General features: G+C 44.6%; 1 protein-coding gene across 1 annotated transcript in view; it reads right to left on the reverse strand.

The window, feature by feature from the left end:
- LOC106578854 (growth arrest-specific protein 7) overlaps positions 1-16,392 on the reverse strand; it is a 111,807-nt gene that overhangs the window by 34,947 nt on the left and 60,468 nt on the right. Inside the window, exons 4-6 of the mRNA XM_014158079.3 lie at positions 16,016-16,104; positions 13,418-13,471; positions 5,362-5,451 (exon numbers count right to left, since the gene is read on the reverse strand). Of these exons, the coding sequence (XP_014013554.1) occupies positions 5,362-5,451; positions 13,418-13,471; positions 16,016-16,104 (233 nt within the window). The remainder of the gene's footprint in view (positions 1-5,361; positions 5,452-13,417; positions 13,472-16,015; positions 16,105-16,392) is intronic.

A 16,392-nucleotide genomic window follows, 5' to 3' on the forward strand; every position in this document is an offset into this window, starting at 1 on the left:
AATCTGATCCTCAATGAAAACTGTAAGTCTAAGTGTACGGTATCCACTGTTTCTTTAAGAACGTCTCCCGGTGTCGTCACCTCAGAGAGAGTGTAACGTTAGCCCGGTATCCACTGTTTCTTTAGGAACGTCTCCCGGTGTCGTCACCTCAGAGAGAGTGTAACGTTAGCCCGGTATCCACTGTTTCTTTAGGAACGTCTCCCGGTGTTGTCACCTCAGAGAGAGTGTAGCGTTAGCCCGGTATCCACTGTTTCTTTAGGAACGTCTCCCGGTGTTGTCACCTCAGAGAGTGTGTAACGTTAGCCCGGTATCTACTGTTTCTTCAGGAACGTCTCCCGGTGTTGTCACCTCAGAGAGTGTGTAGCGTTAGCCCGGTATCTACTGTTTCTTCAGGAACGTCTCCCGGTGTTGTCACCTCAGAGAGAGTGTAGCGTTAGCCCGGTATCCACTGTTTCTTTAGGAACGTCTCCCGGTGTTGTCACCTCAGAGACTGTGTAACGTTAGCCCGGTATCCACTGTTTCTTTAGGAACGTCTCCCGGTGTCGTCACCTCAGAGAGAGTGTAACGTTAGCCCGGTATCCACTGTTTCTTTAAGAACGTCTCCCGGTGTCGTCACCTCAGAGAGAGTGTAACGTTAGCCCGGTATCTACTGTTTCTTCAGGAACGTCTCCCGGTGTTGTCACCTCAGAGAGAGTGTAACGTTAGCCCTGTATCCACTGTTTCTTTAGGAACGTCTCCCGGTGTCGTCACCTCAGAGAGAGTGTAACGTTAGCCCGGTATCCACTGTTTCTTTAGGAACGTCTCCCGGTGTTGTCACCTCAGAGAGAGTGTAACGTTATCCCGGTATCCACTGTTTCTTTAGGAACGTCTCCCGGTGTCGTCGCCTCAGAGAGTGTGTAACGTTAGCCCGGTATCTACTGTTTCTTCAGGAACGTCTCCCGGTGTTGTCACCTCAGAGAGAGTGTAACGTTAGCCCGGTATCTACTGTTTCTTCAGGAACGTCTCCCAGTGTCGTCACCTCAGAGAGAGTGTAACGTTAGCCCTGTATCCACTGTTTCTTTAGGAACGTCTCCCGGTGTCATCACCTCAGAGAGAGTGTAACGTTAGCCCGGTATCCACTGTTTCTTTAGGAACGTCTCCCGGTGTTGTCACCTCAGAGAGAGTGTAGCGCGGTCTGACAGTAACGTGAGCCGAGTGTTAAAACCTCAGCGCACACCTTGTGGTGATTAAGTTTCAGCCGTGGGAGGAATGAAAACAGAACCAAACAGATGTTTGGAGCAAGGTCTCTCTCACTACATCATGTGCTATTCTACTACAGCTCTACAGCCTTAGTGTCATGTAGTGTCGTGTAGAGAAGTGTAGAGAAGTGTAGTGTAGTGTCATGTAGAGAAGTGGAGTGTTGTGTAGAGTAGAGTAGAGTTGTGTAGAGTAGAATAGAGGAGTGTAGTGTAGTGTAGTGTAGAGTAGTGCAGAGTAGAGTAGCGTAGAATAGAGTAGTGTAGCGTAGTGGAGTAGTATAGAGTAGAGTAGTGTAGTGTAGTGTAGAGTAGTGTAGAGTAGAGTAGTGTAGAATAGAGTAGTGTAGAGTAGAGTAGAGTAGAGTAGTGTAGTGTAGAGTAGAGTACTGTAGTGTAGTGTAGAGTAGAATAGAGAAGCATAGTGTAGTGTTGAGTAGTGTAGAGTAGAGTAGTGTAGAGCAGTGTAGAGTAGTGTACTGTAGAGTAGCGTAGTGTAGAGTAGTGAAGTGTAGAGTAGTGTAGAGTAATGTAGAGTAGTGTACAGTAATGTAGAGTAGTGTAGTGTAGTGTAGCATAGTGTAGAGAAGTGTAGTGTAGTGTAGAGAAGTATAGTGTAGAGTAGAGTACAGTAGAGAAGTGTAGTGTAGAGTCGTGTAGAGTAGAGTAGTGTAGAGTAGTGTAGCGTAGAGTTGAGTAGAGTAGAGTACAGTAGTGTAGAGTAGTGTAGAGAAGTGTAGTGTAGAGCAGTGTAAAGTAGAGTAGTGTAGAGTAGAGTAGGGTAGCTGATGTAGAGTACAGTAGGGTAGTGTACAGTAATGTAGTGTAGAGAAGAGTAGAGTAGTGTAGAGAAGTGTAGAGTAGAGTACAGTAGTGTAGAGTAGTGTAGTGTAGAGTAGTGTAGAGTAGTGTTGTGTTGTGTAGTGTAGTGTAGTGTAGAGTAGGGTAGTTAGTGTAGTGTAGTGAAGAGTAGTGTAGAGTAGTGTAGAGTAGTGTAGAGTAGTTAGTGTAGAGTAGAGTAGATTAGAGAAGCGCAGTGTAGAGTAGTGTACAGAAGTGTAGTGCAGAGTAGTGTAGAGAAGTGTAGTGTATAAAAGTGTAGAGTAGGGCTAGAGTAGAGTAGTGTAGAGTAGAGTAGTGTAGAGTACAGTAGTGTAGAGTAGAGTAGAGTAGAGTAGTGTAGATTAGAGTAGTGTAGAGTAGTGTAGTGTAGAGTAGAGTACAGTAGTGTAGAGTAGAGTAGAGTAGAGTCGAGTAGAGTAGTGTAGTGTAGAGTAGAGTAGGGTAGTGTAGAGAAGTGTAGTGTAGGGCAGAGTAGAGTGGTGTAACATAGTGTGTAGTGTAGTGTAGGGTAGGGTATTGTAGAGTAGTGTAGTGTAGAGTAGTGTAGAGCGGTGTAACGTAGTGTGTAGTGTAGGGTTCTGTAGTGTAGTGTAGTTTAGTGTAGTGCAGCGTAGTGTAGTGTAGATTAGAGTCGAGTAGTGTAGTATACTGTAGTGTAGGGTAGAGTAGTGTAGGGTAGAGTAGTGTAGAGTAGTGTAGAGTAGAGTAGTGTAGAGTAGAGTAGAGTAGTGTAGTGTAGAGTAGAGTAGAGTAGTGTAGAGTAGTGTAGTGTATTGTAGAGTAGTGTAGTGTAGAGTAGTGTAGAGCGGTGTAACGTAGTGTGTAGTGTAGTGTAGGGTTCTGTAGTGTAGTGTAGTTTAGTGTAGTGCAGCGTAGTGTAGTGTAGATTAGAGTCGAGTAGTGTAGTATACTCTAGTGTAGGGTAGAGTAGTGTAGGGTAGAGTAGTGTAGAGTAGTGTAGAGTAGTGTAGTGTAGAGTAGAGAAGTGTAATGTAGTTTAGTGTAGAGTAGTGTAGAGTAGGCTAGCGAAAGATTAGGGTAGTGTAGAGTAGAGTAGAGTAGAGTAGAGTAGAGTAGAGTAGAGTAGAGTGGTGTAGGGTAGAGTAGAGTAGATTAGTGTAGTGTAGTGTAGAGTAGTGTAGTGTAGAGTAGAGTAGGGTAGCTGGTGTAGAGTACAGTAGGGTAGTGTACAGTAGTGTAGTGTAGAGTAGAGTAGTGTAGAGAAGTGTAGAGTAGAGTACAGTAGTGTAGAGTAGTGTAGTGTAGAGTAGTGTAGAGTAGTGTTGTGTAGTGTAGTGTAGTGTAGTGTAGAGTAGGGTAGTTAGTGTAGAGTAGTGTAGTGTAGTGAAGAGTAGTGTAGAGTAGTGTAGAGTAGTGTAGAGTAGTTAGTGTAGAGTAGAGTAGATTAGAGAAGCGTAGTGTAGAGTAGTGTACAGAAGTGTAGTGCAGTGTAGAGTAGAGCAGAGTACAGTAGTGTAGAGTAGTGTAGAGAAGTGTAGTGTAGAGTAGTGTAGAGAAGTGTAGTGTATAAAAGTGTAGAGTAGGGTAGAGTAGAGTAGAGTAGTGTAGAGTAGAGTAGTGTAGAGTACAGTAGTGTAGAGTAGAGTAGTGTAGATTAGAGTAGTGTAGAGTAGTGTAGTGTAGAGTAGAGTACAGTAGTGTAGAGTAGAGTAGAGTAGAGTAGAGTAGTGTAGTGTAGAGAAGTGTAGTGTAGGGTAGAGTAGAGTGGTGTAACATAGTGTGTAGTGTAGTGTAGTGTAGTGTAGTGTAGGGTAGGGTATTGTAGAGTAGTGTAGTGTAGAGTAGTGTAGAGCGGTGTAACGTAGTGTGTAGTGTAGTGTAGGGTTCTGTAGTGTAGTGTAGTTTAGTGTAGTGCAGCGTAGTGTAGTGTAGATTAGAGTCGAGTAGTGTAGTATACTGTAGTGTAGGGTAGAGTAGTGTAGGGTAGAGTAGTGTAGACTAGAGTAGTGTAGAGTAGTGTAGTGTAGAGTAGAGAAGTGTAATGTAGTTTAGTGTAGAGTAGTGTAGAGTAGGCTAGCGAAAGATTAGGGTAGTGTAGAGTAGAGTAGAGTAGAGTAGAGTGGTGTAGGGTAGAGTAGAGTAGTGTAGTGTAGAGTAGAGTAGAGTAGTTTAGAGTAGTGTAGTGTATTGTAGAGTAGTGTAGTGTAGAGTAGTGTAGAGCGGTGTAACGTAGTGTGTAGTGTAGTGTAGGGTTCTGTAGTGTAGTGTAGTTTAGTGTAGTGCAGCGTAGTGTAGTGTAGATTAGAGTCGAGTAGTGTAGTATACTGTAGTGTAGGGTAGAGTAGTGTAGGGTAGAGTAGTGTAGAGTAGTGTAGAGTAGAGTAGTGTAGAGTAGTGTAGTGTAGAGTAGAGAAGTGTAATGTAGTTTAGTGTAGAGTAGTGTAGAGTAGGCTAGAGAAAGATTAGGGTAGTGTAGAGTAGAGTAGAGTAGAGTAGAGTAGAGTAGAGTGGTGTAGGGTAGAGTAGAGTAGATTAGTGTAGTGTAGTGTAGAGTAGTGTACAGTAGGGTAGAGTAGAGTAGAGTAGTGTAGTGTAGAGTAGAGTAGAGTAGTGTAGAGTAGAGTAGTGTAGTGTAGTGTAGAGTAGAGCAGAGCATTGTAGAGTAGGGTAGAGTAGTGTAGTGTAGAGTAGTGTAGTGTAGTGTAGAGTAGAGCAGAGCATTGTAGAGTAGTGTAGTGTAGTGTAGTGTAGTGTAGAGTAGAGTAGTGTAGAGTAGAGTAGGGTAGAGTAGAGTAGAGTAGTGTAGTGTAGAGTAGAGTAGAGTAGTGTAGTGTAGAGTAGTGTAGTGTAGTGTAGAGTAGAGCAGAGCATTGTAGAGTAGAGTAGAGTATAGTAGTGTAGTGTAGAGTAGTGTAGTGTAGTGTAGAGTAGAGCATTGTAGAGTAGGGTAGAGTAGAGTAGAGTAGAGTAGAGTAGAGTAGAGTAGAGTAGAGTACAGTAGAGTACAGTAGTGTAGTGTAGAGTAGAGTACAGTTGTGTAGTGTAGTGTAGTGTAGGGTAGGGTAGAGTAGTGTAGTGTAGGGTAGGGTAGGGTAGAGTAGTGTAGTGTAGGGTAGTGTAGGGTAGGGTAGAGTAGAGTAGTGTAGAGTAGTGTAGAGTAGTGTAGAGTAGGCTAGCGAAAGATTAGGGTAGTGTAGAGTAGAGTAGTGTAGAGTAGTGTAGAGTAGAGTAGAGTAGAGTAGTGTAGTGTATAGAGTAGAGTAGAGTAGAGTAGTGTGTAGTGTAATATGACTCTGTGGTGTGACCAGTCTTCATATCTTACCCAGAAGTAATCACAGTAGCTCCACTCATCTGGCTTCAACAGCTGCTGTTCAGGTGTACTCATAGGGAGGGGGAACGTTACACAGTTAATCTGAGAGAGCGAGAGAGAGAGAGAGAGAGAGAGAGAGCGAAAGAGCGAAAGAGAAAGAGAGAGAGAGAGAGAGAGAGAGAAAGAGATACTAGGATACACTTTTCAATGGTTCTAATTCTGCCAGAAGCATCGCAGGTGATGGCAGTGAACGTTTGATCTTCCCAATCACCTCGGTTTATTAAACTTAAACATAGGATGAAAAAATAGGTAAAGTGAGACCTAAATGCCACCAGGGAGAGCTTGAATGAGGCAGGGGAAAGATTGGCCCGGTGTGAGGAGAGAGATCCTGCTGTATGAGACAGTTAAACAACAGGGAAGAAAATTGAAAGGTATGTCCATCAAAACTGAATATCTGGAAAATAAATCAAGACAAAATAACATTTATTTAACTAGGCAAGTCAGTTAAGAACAAATTCTTATTTTCAATGACGGCCTAGGAACAGTGGGTTAACTTCCTTGTTCAGGGGCAGAACGACAGATTTTTACCTTGTCAGCTCTGGGATTCGATCTTGCAACCTTCCGGTTACTAGTCCAACGCTCTAGTGAAAGAGGGGGCGGGAAAAGACGACATGGGCAAATTTGTGGAAGAACTGTTAGCGGATAAAGTTGGACTACAACGAGTTCAACTGCAGATAATCCGTGCGGACCACCCACACAAGGTAAATATCTGTCATTCTGCCCATGAGCAAGGCAGTTAACCCGCTGTTCACGGGCGCCGATGACGTGGATGTCAATTAAGGCAGACCCACGCACCAACCCTGCCAGGCAGGCACAGATTCGTGAGGGTGCAGTGCTGCCTTAGCTGGTCTCTGACCGCGTTTATCTTCCTATCTTGGTTACATAGGCCTATTTTTCAGCATCAAACGAGTGAGGGTGTATCTTTAATGTGGGGGCACTCAGGTGACTGTCTAGGGTGGGTAGGGTTAGGCACCGTTCCATCATGATAGGGCAAAGTGATATTTTCAACGTTTTAACGCTTTAGTTTTGTACAAATAAATGTCCATCTCTGCGAAAGAGAGGCTCTCTCTCTATGGCATGTCCTCGCAGACACATTCACACACACTTTCCTTCGATACTGTCACCTCCTCAGACTCATTCAAACACATGGACACCTCCATCTTTATAATTTCTATAGCGTTCTTATGTGGAGATGGGAGAACCTTCCAGAAGAACAACCATCTCTGCAGCACTCCACCAATCAGGCCTTTATGGTAGAGTGGCCAGACAGAAGCCACTCCTCAGTAAAAGGCATATGACAGCCCGGTTGGAGTTTGCCAAAAGGCACCAAAAGGACTCGGACCATGAGAAACAAGATCCTCTGGTCTGATGAAACCAATATTGAACTTTGGCCTGAATGCCAAGGGTCAAGTTTGGAGGAAACCTGACACCATCCCTATGGTGATGCATGGTGGTGGCAGCATCATGCTGTAGGGATATTTTTCAGGGGCAAGAACTGGGAGACTAGTCAGATTGAGGGAAAGATGAACAGAGAGATCCTTGATGAAAACCTGCTCCAGACCGCTCAGGACCTCAGACTGGGGCGAAGGTTCAACTTGCAACAGGACAATGAACCTCAGCACACAGCCAAGACAAACGCAGGAGTGGCTTCGGGACAAGTCTCTGAATGTCCTTGAGTGGCCAAGCCAGAGCCCGGACTTGAACCCGATCAAACATCTCTGGAGAGACTTGAAAATAGCTGTGCAGCAACACTCTCCATCCAACCTAACAGAGCTTGAGAGGAGATCCTCTCAAGAGAAGAATGGGAGAAACTCCCCAAATACAGGTGTGCCAAGCTTGTAGCATCATACCCAAGAAGACTCGAGACTATAATCGCTGCCACAGGTGCTTCAACAAAGTACTGAGGTCTGAATACTTATGTAAATGTGATATTTAGGTTGTCTTATTATTTTAAAAACCTGCTTTTGCATTTATGGGGTATTGTGTTTAGATTGATGAGGGGAAAAAAAATTATTTAATCAATTTTGAATAAGGCTGTAACAGAACCAAATGTGTAAAAAGTCAAGGGGTCTGAATACTAACAAGGTAAATGCCAAGAATGTGCTGCGGAACCAGAATTATTCAAGAAGAAACAAAATATGAGAATATTATAGCGGTAACTAACTGGGAAGACGAGCTGCACATAGAAATAACCTAAGAGGACTGGGAGGACACATCTAGAAACACGTCCAAGAAAACCACCTCTCTACTCTGGAGGGATACTTTAGGTAAATTTAGTCACGATTGTTCATAACTCTTATAATACAACCAAAGTAGAATGGTGACATCACACCAAGTTGCTGGGTAAGAGTGGGGAGAGCGGGGCTAACCACACCCACATACTATAGTCCTGCCCGGTCCTAAATCATTTCTGGACTGAAATATACAAAGTATTGGATGATATGCTTGAATGCTCGCTTTCTCTAAATCCAGAACACATACTCCTAGGGAGAACCCCCCACGCATTGGTCCTCCAATCTGAATTCTGAGAACAGCCCTTAAACAAATAACTAGAAACTGGCTTATACCGCTGACACCACAGATAAGCAATTGGAAAGAAAGAATTAATTAAATCTTTAGTATGGAAATGATAACTCATAGAATAAGAAACAAAATTACTATTTGAGATACAGTACATCCTGTACATCCTGAAAAAAAACTGACACGATATTAAATATTTATTGGCCATAACAGGAGATAAAATGTACATGTATTAAACAGATGGGTGTGGGTGGACACGTGTGTGTGCGTGACAGTCTGTGTGTGTGTGTGTGTGTGTGTTTGTGTGTGTGTGTGTGTGTGTGATTTATAAGATTTAACAAAGCAATACATGAACATAGCATAATAACATGTCAGTGTAACAAGTCGCCAACAGAGAGGGCTGCCGTGCTTCTAGCTCTTAGGAAACTTTGCAGTATTTTTTTTTCATGTATTATTTCTTACATTATTAGCCCAGAAATGTTTTGGTTTTATTACATACAGCCAGGAAGAACTATTGGATGTCAGAGCAGTGGTAACTCACCAGCACTGCCAGCATTACGACCAGGAATACGACTTTCCCGAATCGGATCGTTTGTTCGCACCCCACAGGGCAATTGAACTGATTCCAGAGGCTGACCCAAAACACAGCCGGCAGAAGAGAGGTACTCAGAGCGGTCTTCTAGTCCGACTTAGGAGGCGTGCACACCACCCACCGCTTACGAGTATATTACTCGCTAATTTTCAGTCTCTGGATAATAAAGTTGATGAGCTCAGGGGGAGGATTTCTTTCCAGGGAGACATCAGGGATTGTAACATACTCTGTTTCATGGAAACATGGCTCTTTCGGGATATACTGTCTGAGTCGGTCCAGCCAGTTGGGTTCTCAGTTCATCGCACAGACAGGAATAAATATCTCTCCAGGAAGAAGAAGGGCAGGGGTGTATGATGCATGATCAACAACTCATGGTGTGATTGTGATAACATACAGGAACTCAAGACCTTTTGTTCACCCGACCTAGAATACCTCACAATCAAATGCAGACCGTATTATCTCGCAAGACAATTCTCTTCAGTTATAGTCACAGCCGTGTATATCCACCCTCGAGTCGATACACGACGGCCCTCAACGATCTTCACTGGACTTTATGCAAACTGGAAACCCCAAATCCTGAGGCCGCATTTATTGTAGCTGAGAAGTTTAACAAAGCAAATTTGAGAAAAAGGCTGCCGAAGTTCTATCAACATATTGACTGTAGTACTCGCGCTGCTAAAACACTCGACCACTGCTACTCCAACTTGCCTACAAGGCCCTCCCCCGCACGCCTTTCGGCAAATCTGACCACGACTCCATTTTGCTCCTCCTTTCCTAAAGGCAGAAACTCAAACAGGAAGTACCAATGCTAAGGACTATTCAACGCTGGTCTGACCAATCGGAATCCACGCTTCAAGATTGTTTTGACCACATGGACTGGGATATGTTCCGGGTAGCTTCCGAGAATAACATTGACAAATATACTGATATGGTGACTGAATTTATCAGAAAGTGTATAGGAGATGTTGTACCCAATGTGATTATTAAAACCTAGCCTAACCAGAAACCGTGGATAGATGGCAGCATTCGCGCAAAACTGAAAGCGCAAACCACTGCATTTAACCATGGCAAAGTGACTGGGAATATGGCAGATTACGGTGTAGTTATTCCCTCCGCAAGGCAATCAAATAGGCAAAATGCCAGTATAGAGACAAAGTGGAGTCGCAATTCAACTGCTCAGACACGAGACATATGTGACAGGGTCTACAGACAATCACGGACTACAAAAGGAAAAACAGCCACGTCGCGGACACCGACTAACAAGCTAAACACCTTCTTCACCCGCTTTGAGGATAACACAGTGCCACCGACACGCCCGCTACCAAGGACAGTAGGCTCTCCTTCTCTGTGGCCAACGTGAGTAAGACATTTAAGCGTGTTAACCCTCGCAAGGCTGCCGGCCCAGAAGGCATCCCTAGGCGCATCCTCAAAGCCTGCGCAGACCAGCTGGCTGGAGTGTTTACGGACATATTCAATCTCTCCCCATCCCAGTCTGCTGTCCCCACATGCTTTAAGATGGCCACCAGCATTCCTGTACCCAAGAAAGCTAAGGTAACTGAACTAAATGACTATCGCCACGTACCACTCACTTCTGTCATCATCAAGTGCTTTGAGAGACTAGGAACATATCATCTCTACATTACCTGTCACCCTAGACCCACTTCAATTTGCTTACCGCCCCAATAGATCCACAGACGATGCAATCACCATTGCACTGCACACTGCCCTATCCTATCTGTACAAGAGGAATACCTATGTAAGAATGCTGATTATTGACTATAGCTCAGCATTCAACACCATAGTACCCTCGAAGCTCATCATTAAGCTTGAGGCACTTGGTCTGAACAACTTGCCTTGTGCAACTGGGTCCTGTACTTCCTGACGAGCCACCCCCAGGTGATGAAGGTAGGAAACAACACCTCCGCTTCGCTGATCCTCAACACTGGGGCCCCACAAGTGTGCATGCTCAGCCCCCTATTGTACTCCTTGTTCACCCATGACTGCGAGGCCACGCACACCTCCAACTCAATCATCAAGATTGCAGACGGCACAACAGTAGTAGGCATGATTACCAACAATGATGAGACAGCCTACAGGGAGGAGATGAGTGCTCTGGGAGAGTGGTGCCAGGAAAATAACTTCTCACTCAACATTAACAAAACAAAGGAGATGATTGTGGACTTCAGGAAACAGCAGAGGGAGCACCCCCCTATCCACATCGATGGGACCGCAGTGGAGACGGTGGAAAGATTCAAGGTCCTCGGCGTACACATCACTGACAAACTGAAATGGTCCACCCACATCGACTATGTGGAGAAGAAGGCGCAACAGCGCCTCTTCAACCTCAGGAGACTGAAACATTTTTGCTTGTCACCTAAAACCCTGACAAACTTTTACAGATGCACAATTGATAGCATTCTGTCGGGCTGTATCACCGCCTGGTATGGCAACTGCATCGCCCGCAACCGCAGTGCTCTCCAGAGGGTGGTGCGGTCTGCCCAGCACATGCACCTACTGCACCCGATGTCACAGGAAGGCCAAAAAGATCATCAAGGACAACAACCACCCAAGCCACTGCCTGTTCACCCCGCTATCATCCAGAAGGCGAAGTCAGTACAGGTGCCTCAAAGCTGGAACCGAGAGACTGAAAAACAGATTCTATCTCAAGGCCATCAGACTGTTAAATAGCCCTCACTAGCACATTAGAGGCTGCTGCCTACATATATAGATTTGAAATCACTGGCCACTTTAATAAATGTAACACTAGTCACTTTAACAATGTTAACATATTTTGCATTACTCCTCTCATATGTATATACTGTATTCTATACTATTCTACTGTATCTTAGTCTATGCCACTCTGACATTGCTCGTCCATATATTTATATATTCTTCATTCCTTTCCTTTACTTAGATTTGTGTGTATTGGGTATATGTTGTGAAATTGTTAGATATTACTGCACTGTCGAAGCTAGAAACACAAGCATTTCACTACACCCACAATAACATTTGATTTGATTTGGACACATGTCCAGAAAGGATACCTTACTTTTACCTTTTTTAACATATATTTTTTGGTAATTAATATTATTATTTTATTATTATTATTTATTAGGGTCAACAATGTCTTGTACCATAGTACCAATGATATTGTTTTATGAAATGCTGATTGTTGACTGTTTAGGTTAATTGTTTTATACTCTATAGTTATTTTAAACCATTAAATAAAGAGTATATAAGAAAAAAAAATGTATGTTTTGCATTGTATTTTATTTCAATAAATGAGTCTTGGTATGGGCCTGAGGAGTTTAAGTTATGAAGGGCCACACTGAGATTAGCAATACGAAGTGCAAGATGTGGAGCTGCACACACACACACACACACACACACACACACACACACACACACACACACACACACACACACACACACACACACACACACACACACACACACACACACACACACACACACACTGTGTAAACATTGACTGTCCACCTCTGCTGATCTATTCAAGGTGCTCTGCCACTGTTGCTCTGGCAACACTTCTCTTCAGTTCCAAGAATAAAAGACTAAGTAACATCCTGACAGCACAGCGCTCCTTGAATCTGTCAACTCTTTTCTATTTCCAGACTTTATGATTAATGCCACTCAATACACAGTAACAACAACTGTCAAACCCCAGCATTTATCCTTCATCAGTCCTGACAGTCTGTTGTAATTCTCTCTCTCCAGTAGATGTTCAATATGTTGGCTGAGCGATTATCTCCCTGCTCGGCCCATCTCTATCTATTCTCTATCTGCTGCACAGGGCCTGAGGGTTGGGTATCTCTCTCTCCTCTCCCTCACTGTGTGGCTGTCAGTTGTAACTGTTAGCACCCAGGCAAGACTGAGAAAGGGCTGACAATAGGACTGTTATTATTTCCCAAATTCATTCTCATTACCTCCAGCAGCAAAACAATTCTGGCCGAGGAGGGTGGACCTACTGCTGAGGCTACCTCCTCACAGGGCAGTTTACTGCTGTTAAATTGCAAGTGGAAAGGTATGATAATGAAGATAAAGATGGCAATCCCTTTTCCACTCTTCCTGCCTCCAGATTAAATACCAACATCTGGCTTCCATCACTTTTTAATGAGCCTTTAAGTGACCTTAGCTGACCTCCACCAATGACCCCCTTAATCCCTGACATTGGTAATTAGCTGAGGGTTAACTAAGGACTGGATCAGTCAACTTTACTCTCTCTCTCTCTCTCTCTCTCTCTCTCTCTCTCTCTCTCTCTCTCTCTCTCTCTCTCTCTCTCTCTCTCTCTCTCTCTCTCTCTCTCTCTCTCTCTCTCTCTCTCTCTCTCTCCTCTCTCTCTCTCTCTCTCTCTCTCTCTCTCTCCTCTCTCTCTCTCTCTTCCCAATTTTTCTAAACACCTGATTATCAATAGCATTGCCCTGGTTGCTGTCGTTTCTTCCCCTGCACCCCATGTGCACTCCCTCACCTCTGCCCAGGTCGTGTATGGATAAAAACACTTTCTGACAGAAAAACTGAATTTCTGCAACTTCAGAACTCAGCTATTTGTTACACATTCTAATTGTCAACATTCAAATCTGTTCAGCACTGACATCCCACATTTAGAATAAACTCAATGTTTATTATCAAAGCAATTCCAGGCTATAAATCATGTACTCATCACAGATTGGATTTTGCAACATTGTATTGTCCATGCATGTTGGGGTTAGGATTTGTGTTAGGGTTACAGAGGCTAGATTAGGGTTAGGATCTGTGTTTGGGTTAGGGTCTGGGTAAGGGTTAGGGTCTGGTTTAGGGTTAAGGTATGGGTTAGGGCCTGGGTAAGGGTTAGGGTCTGGGTTAGGGTTAAGGTATGGGGAAGTTAGGAGTGGTACTTACTGTGATGGTAGTCTCTTTGCTCTGCCACTTGGTGGGTGATGGAGGACATGGACTCTGATGAGAGAGACAGGATGCTCCGTCAAAACCTTCCTCCGTGACTGACGTCTCTGACTGACACACACACAATGGAACTGTTCTACTGGAACTGTTCTACTGGAGCTGTTCTACTGGAACTGTTCTACTTGAGCTGTTCTAGAACTGTTCTACTGGAGCTGTTCTACTGGAACTGTTCTACTGGAACTGTTCTACTGGAGCTGTTCTACTGGAACTGTTCTAGAACTGTTCTACTGGAGCTGTTCTACTGGAACTGTTCTACTGGAACTGTTCTACTGGAGCTGTTCTACTGGAACTGTTCTACTGGAGCTGTTCTACTGGAACTGTTCTACTGGAGCTGTTCTACTGGAGCTGTTCTACTGGAACTGTTCTACTGGAACTGTTCTACTGGAGCTGTTCTACTGGAACTGTTCTACTGGAGCTGTTCTACTGGAGCTGTTCTACTGGAACTGTTCTACTGGAGCTGTTCTACTGGAGCTGTTCTACTGGAGCTGTTCTACTGGAACTGTTCTACTTGAGCTGTTCTACTGGAACTGTTCTACTGGAGCTGTTCTACTGGAACTGTTCTACTGGAACTGTTCTACTGGAGCTGTTCTACTGGAACTGTTCTACTGGAGCTGTTCTACTGGAGCTGTTCTACTGGAACTGTTCTACTGGAGCTGTTCTACTGGAGCTGTTCTACTGGAGCTGTTCTACTGGAACTGTTCTACTGGAACTGTTCTACTGGAGCTGTTCTACTGGAACTGTTCTACTGGAGCTGTTCTACTGGAGCTGTTCTACTGGAGCTGTTCTACTGGAACTGTTCTACTGGAACTGTTCTACTGGAACTGTTCTACTGGAGCTGTTCTACTGGAACTGTTCTAGAACTGTTCTACTGGAGCTGTTCTACTGGAACTGTTCTAGAACTGTTGTACTGGGGCTGTTCTACTGGAACTGTTCTAGAACTGTTGTACTGGAACTGTTCTACTGGAGCTGTTCTAGAACTGTTCTACTGGAGCTGTTCTACTGGAACTGTTCTACTGGAACTGTTCTACTGGAGCTGTTCTACTGGAACTGTTCTACTGGAGCTGTTCTACTGGAACTGTTCTAGAACTGTTGTACTGGGGCTGTTCTACTGGAGCTGTTCTAGAACTGTTGTACTGGGGCTGTTCTACTGGAACTGTTCTAGAACTGTTGTACTGGGGCTGTTCTACTGGAACTGTTCTAGAACTGTTGTACTGGAACTGTTCTACTGGAACTGTTCTAGAACTGTTGTACTGGGGCTGTTCTACTGGAACTGTTCTAGAACTGTTGTACTGGGGCTGTTCTACTGGAACTGTTCTAGAACTGTTGTACTGGGGCTGTTCTACTGGAACTGTTCTAGAACTGTTGTACTGGGGCTGTTCTACTGGAACTGTTCTAGAACTGTTGTACTGGGGCTGTTCTACTGGAACTGTTCTAGAACTGTTGTACTGGAACTGTTCTACTGGAGCTGTTCTAGAACTGTTCTACTGGAGCTGTTCTACTGGAACTGTTCTACTGGAACTGTTCTACTGGAGCTGTTCTACTGGAACTGTTCCACTGGAACTGTTCTACTGGAGCTGTTCCACTGGAACTGTTCTAGAACTGTTCTACTGGAGCTCTCTGGGAGCGACTGTCTGTACACACACTTCTGCCCAGACAATGTCCTCACATCAGCAATCTGTGTATGGGTTTGTGTGTGTTTCTCTCTGTGTGTGTGTGCTGTGTGTGTGTGTTTCTCTCTCTCTCTCTGTGTGTGTGTGTGTGTGTGTGTGTGTGTGTGTGTGTGTGTGTGTGTGTGTGTGTGTGTGTGTGTGTGTGTGTGTGTGTGTGTGTGTGTGTGTGGTGTGTGTGTGTGTGTGTGTGTGTGTGTGTGTGTGTTGGCGTCTTAGGAAAAATCTGCAACTCAGTATCTATTAACTGGATGCATTGGCATAGTTTCTGTATAATACTGTCTGATTAAAGGACAAAAGTAAAACAATTTGTCAGCAAAATGTTTCTTCAACTGTGCATTCACTGCAAAATTGTGCTTTCGTTGCCTGTCTTCCGCTGTAGCACGGTGGCTGGTGTAAAGTAATATGAAAATTAGATAAGGAGGAGGAGGACAAGCAGGAGGGGAGGAGGAGAAGGAGGAGGAAGAGGAGCAATGAGAGGAGGAAGAGGAAGAGGAGGAGGAGAAGGAGAGGAGGAGGAGGACAAGCAGGAGGGGAGGAGGAGAAGGAGGAGGAAGAGGAGCAATGAGAGGAGGAAGAGGAAGAGGAGGACAAGGAGAGGAGGAGGAGGATGAGCAGCAGGAGGGGAGGAGGAGAAGGAGGAGGAAGAGGAGCAACGTTAGAAGGAAGAGGAGGAGGAGAAGGAGAGGAGGTAGACGAGAAGGAAGAGAGGAAGAAGAGGAGAAGGAGGAGGAGGAAGAGGAGAATGAGGAGGAGGAGCAGAAGGAGGAAGAGGAGCAGTAAGAGGAGGAGGAGGAGAGGAGGAAGAGAGGAAGCCGAGGAGGAGGAGGAGGGAGAAGTGGATGGAGGAGGAGGAGGGAGCATGTCTTACCTGTGGTTCTAAACTAGGCTTTTTGACCAGACTGATATGGGAATGTTCATTCTGATGCAACAGACTGCCACTGGAGCGAAACCCATTCACTGTGGAGGAGAGAGAGAGAGAAAGAGAGAGAAAGAGAGAAATAGAGAGAGATTCATAGAGACAGAGAGAGAGAGATCATTTAATTTGTAACAGAGCCTGTAGAAGAGGAATAGTGTGTTTGAATCTCCTCTGTATAACTGAGCCGGGGGTAAATTATATTTGTGACTCAAACCAAGCTATCAGAGAATGGCCACTTTGTCCTTTTGTTTGTTAAATGTTTTTAGCAGGGCGGTTCCTGGAAACCAGAGACCTAGCACCTCACCAAACACAGCACCGAGCCCAGACAG

The sequence above is a fragment of the Salmo salar genome, chromosome 19 (genome assembly GCF_965601325.2).
Source record: "Salmo salar chromosome 19, fSalSal1, whole genome shotgun sequence".
In the NCBI taxonomy this organism is placed as follows: Eukaryota; Metazoa; Chordata; class Actinopteri; order Salmoniformes; family Salmonidae; genus Salmo; species Salmo salar.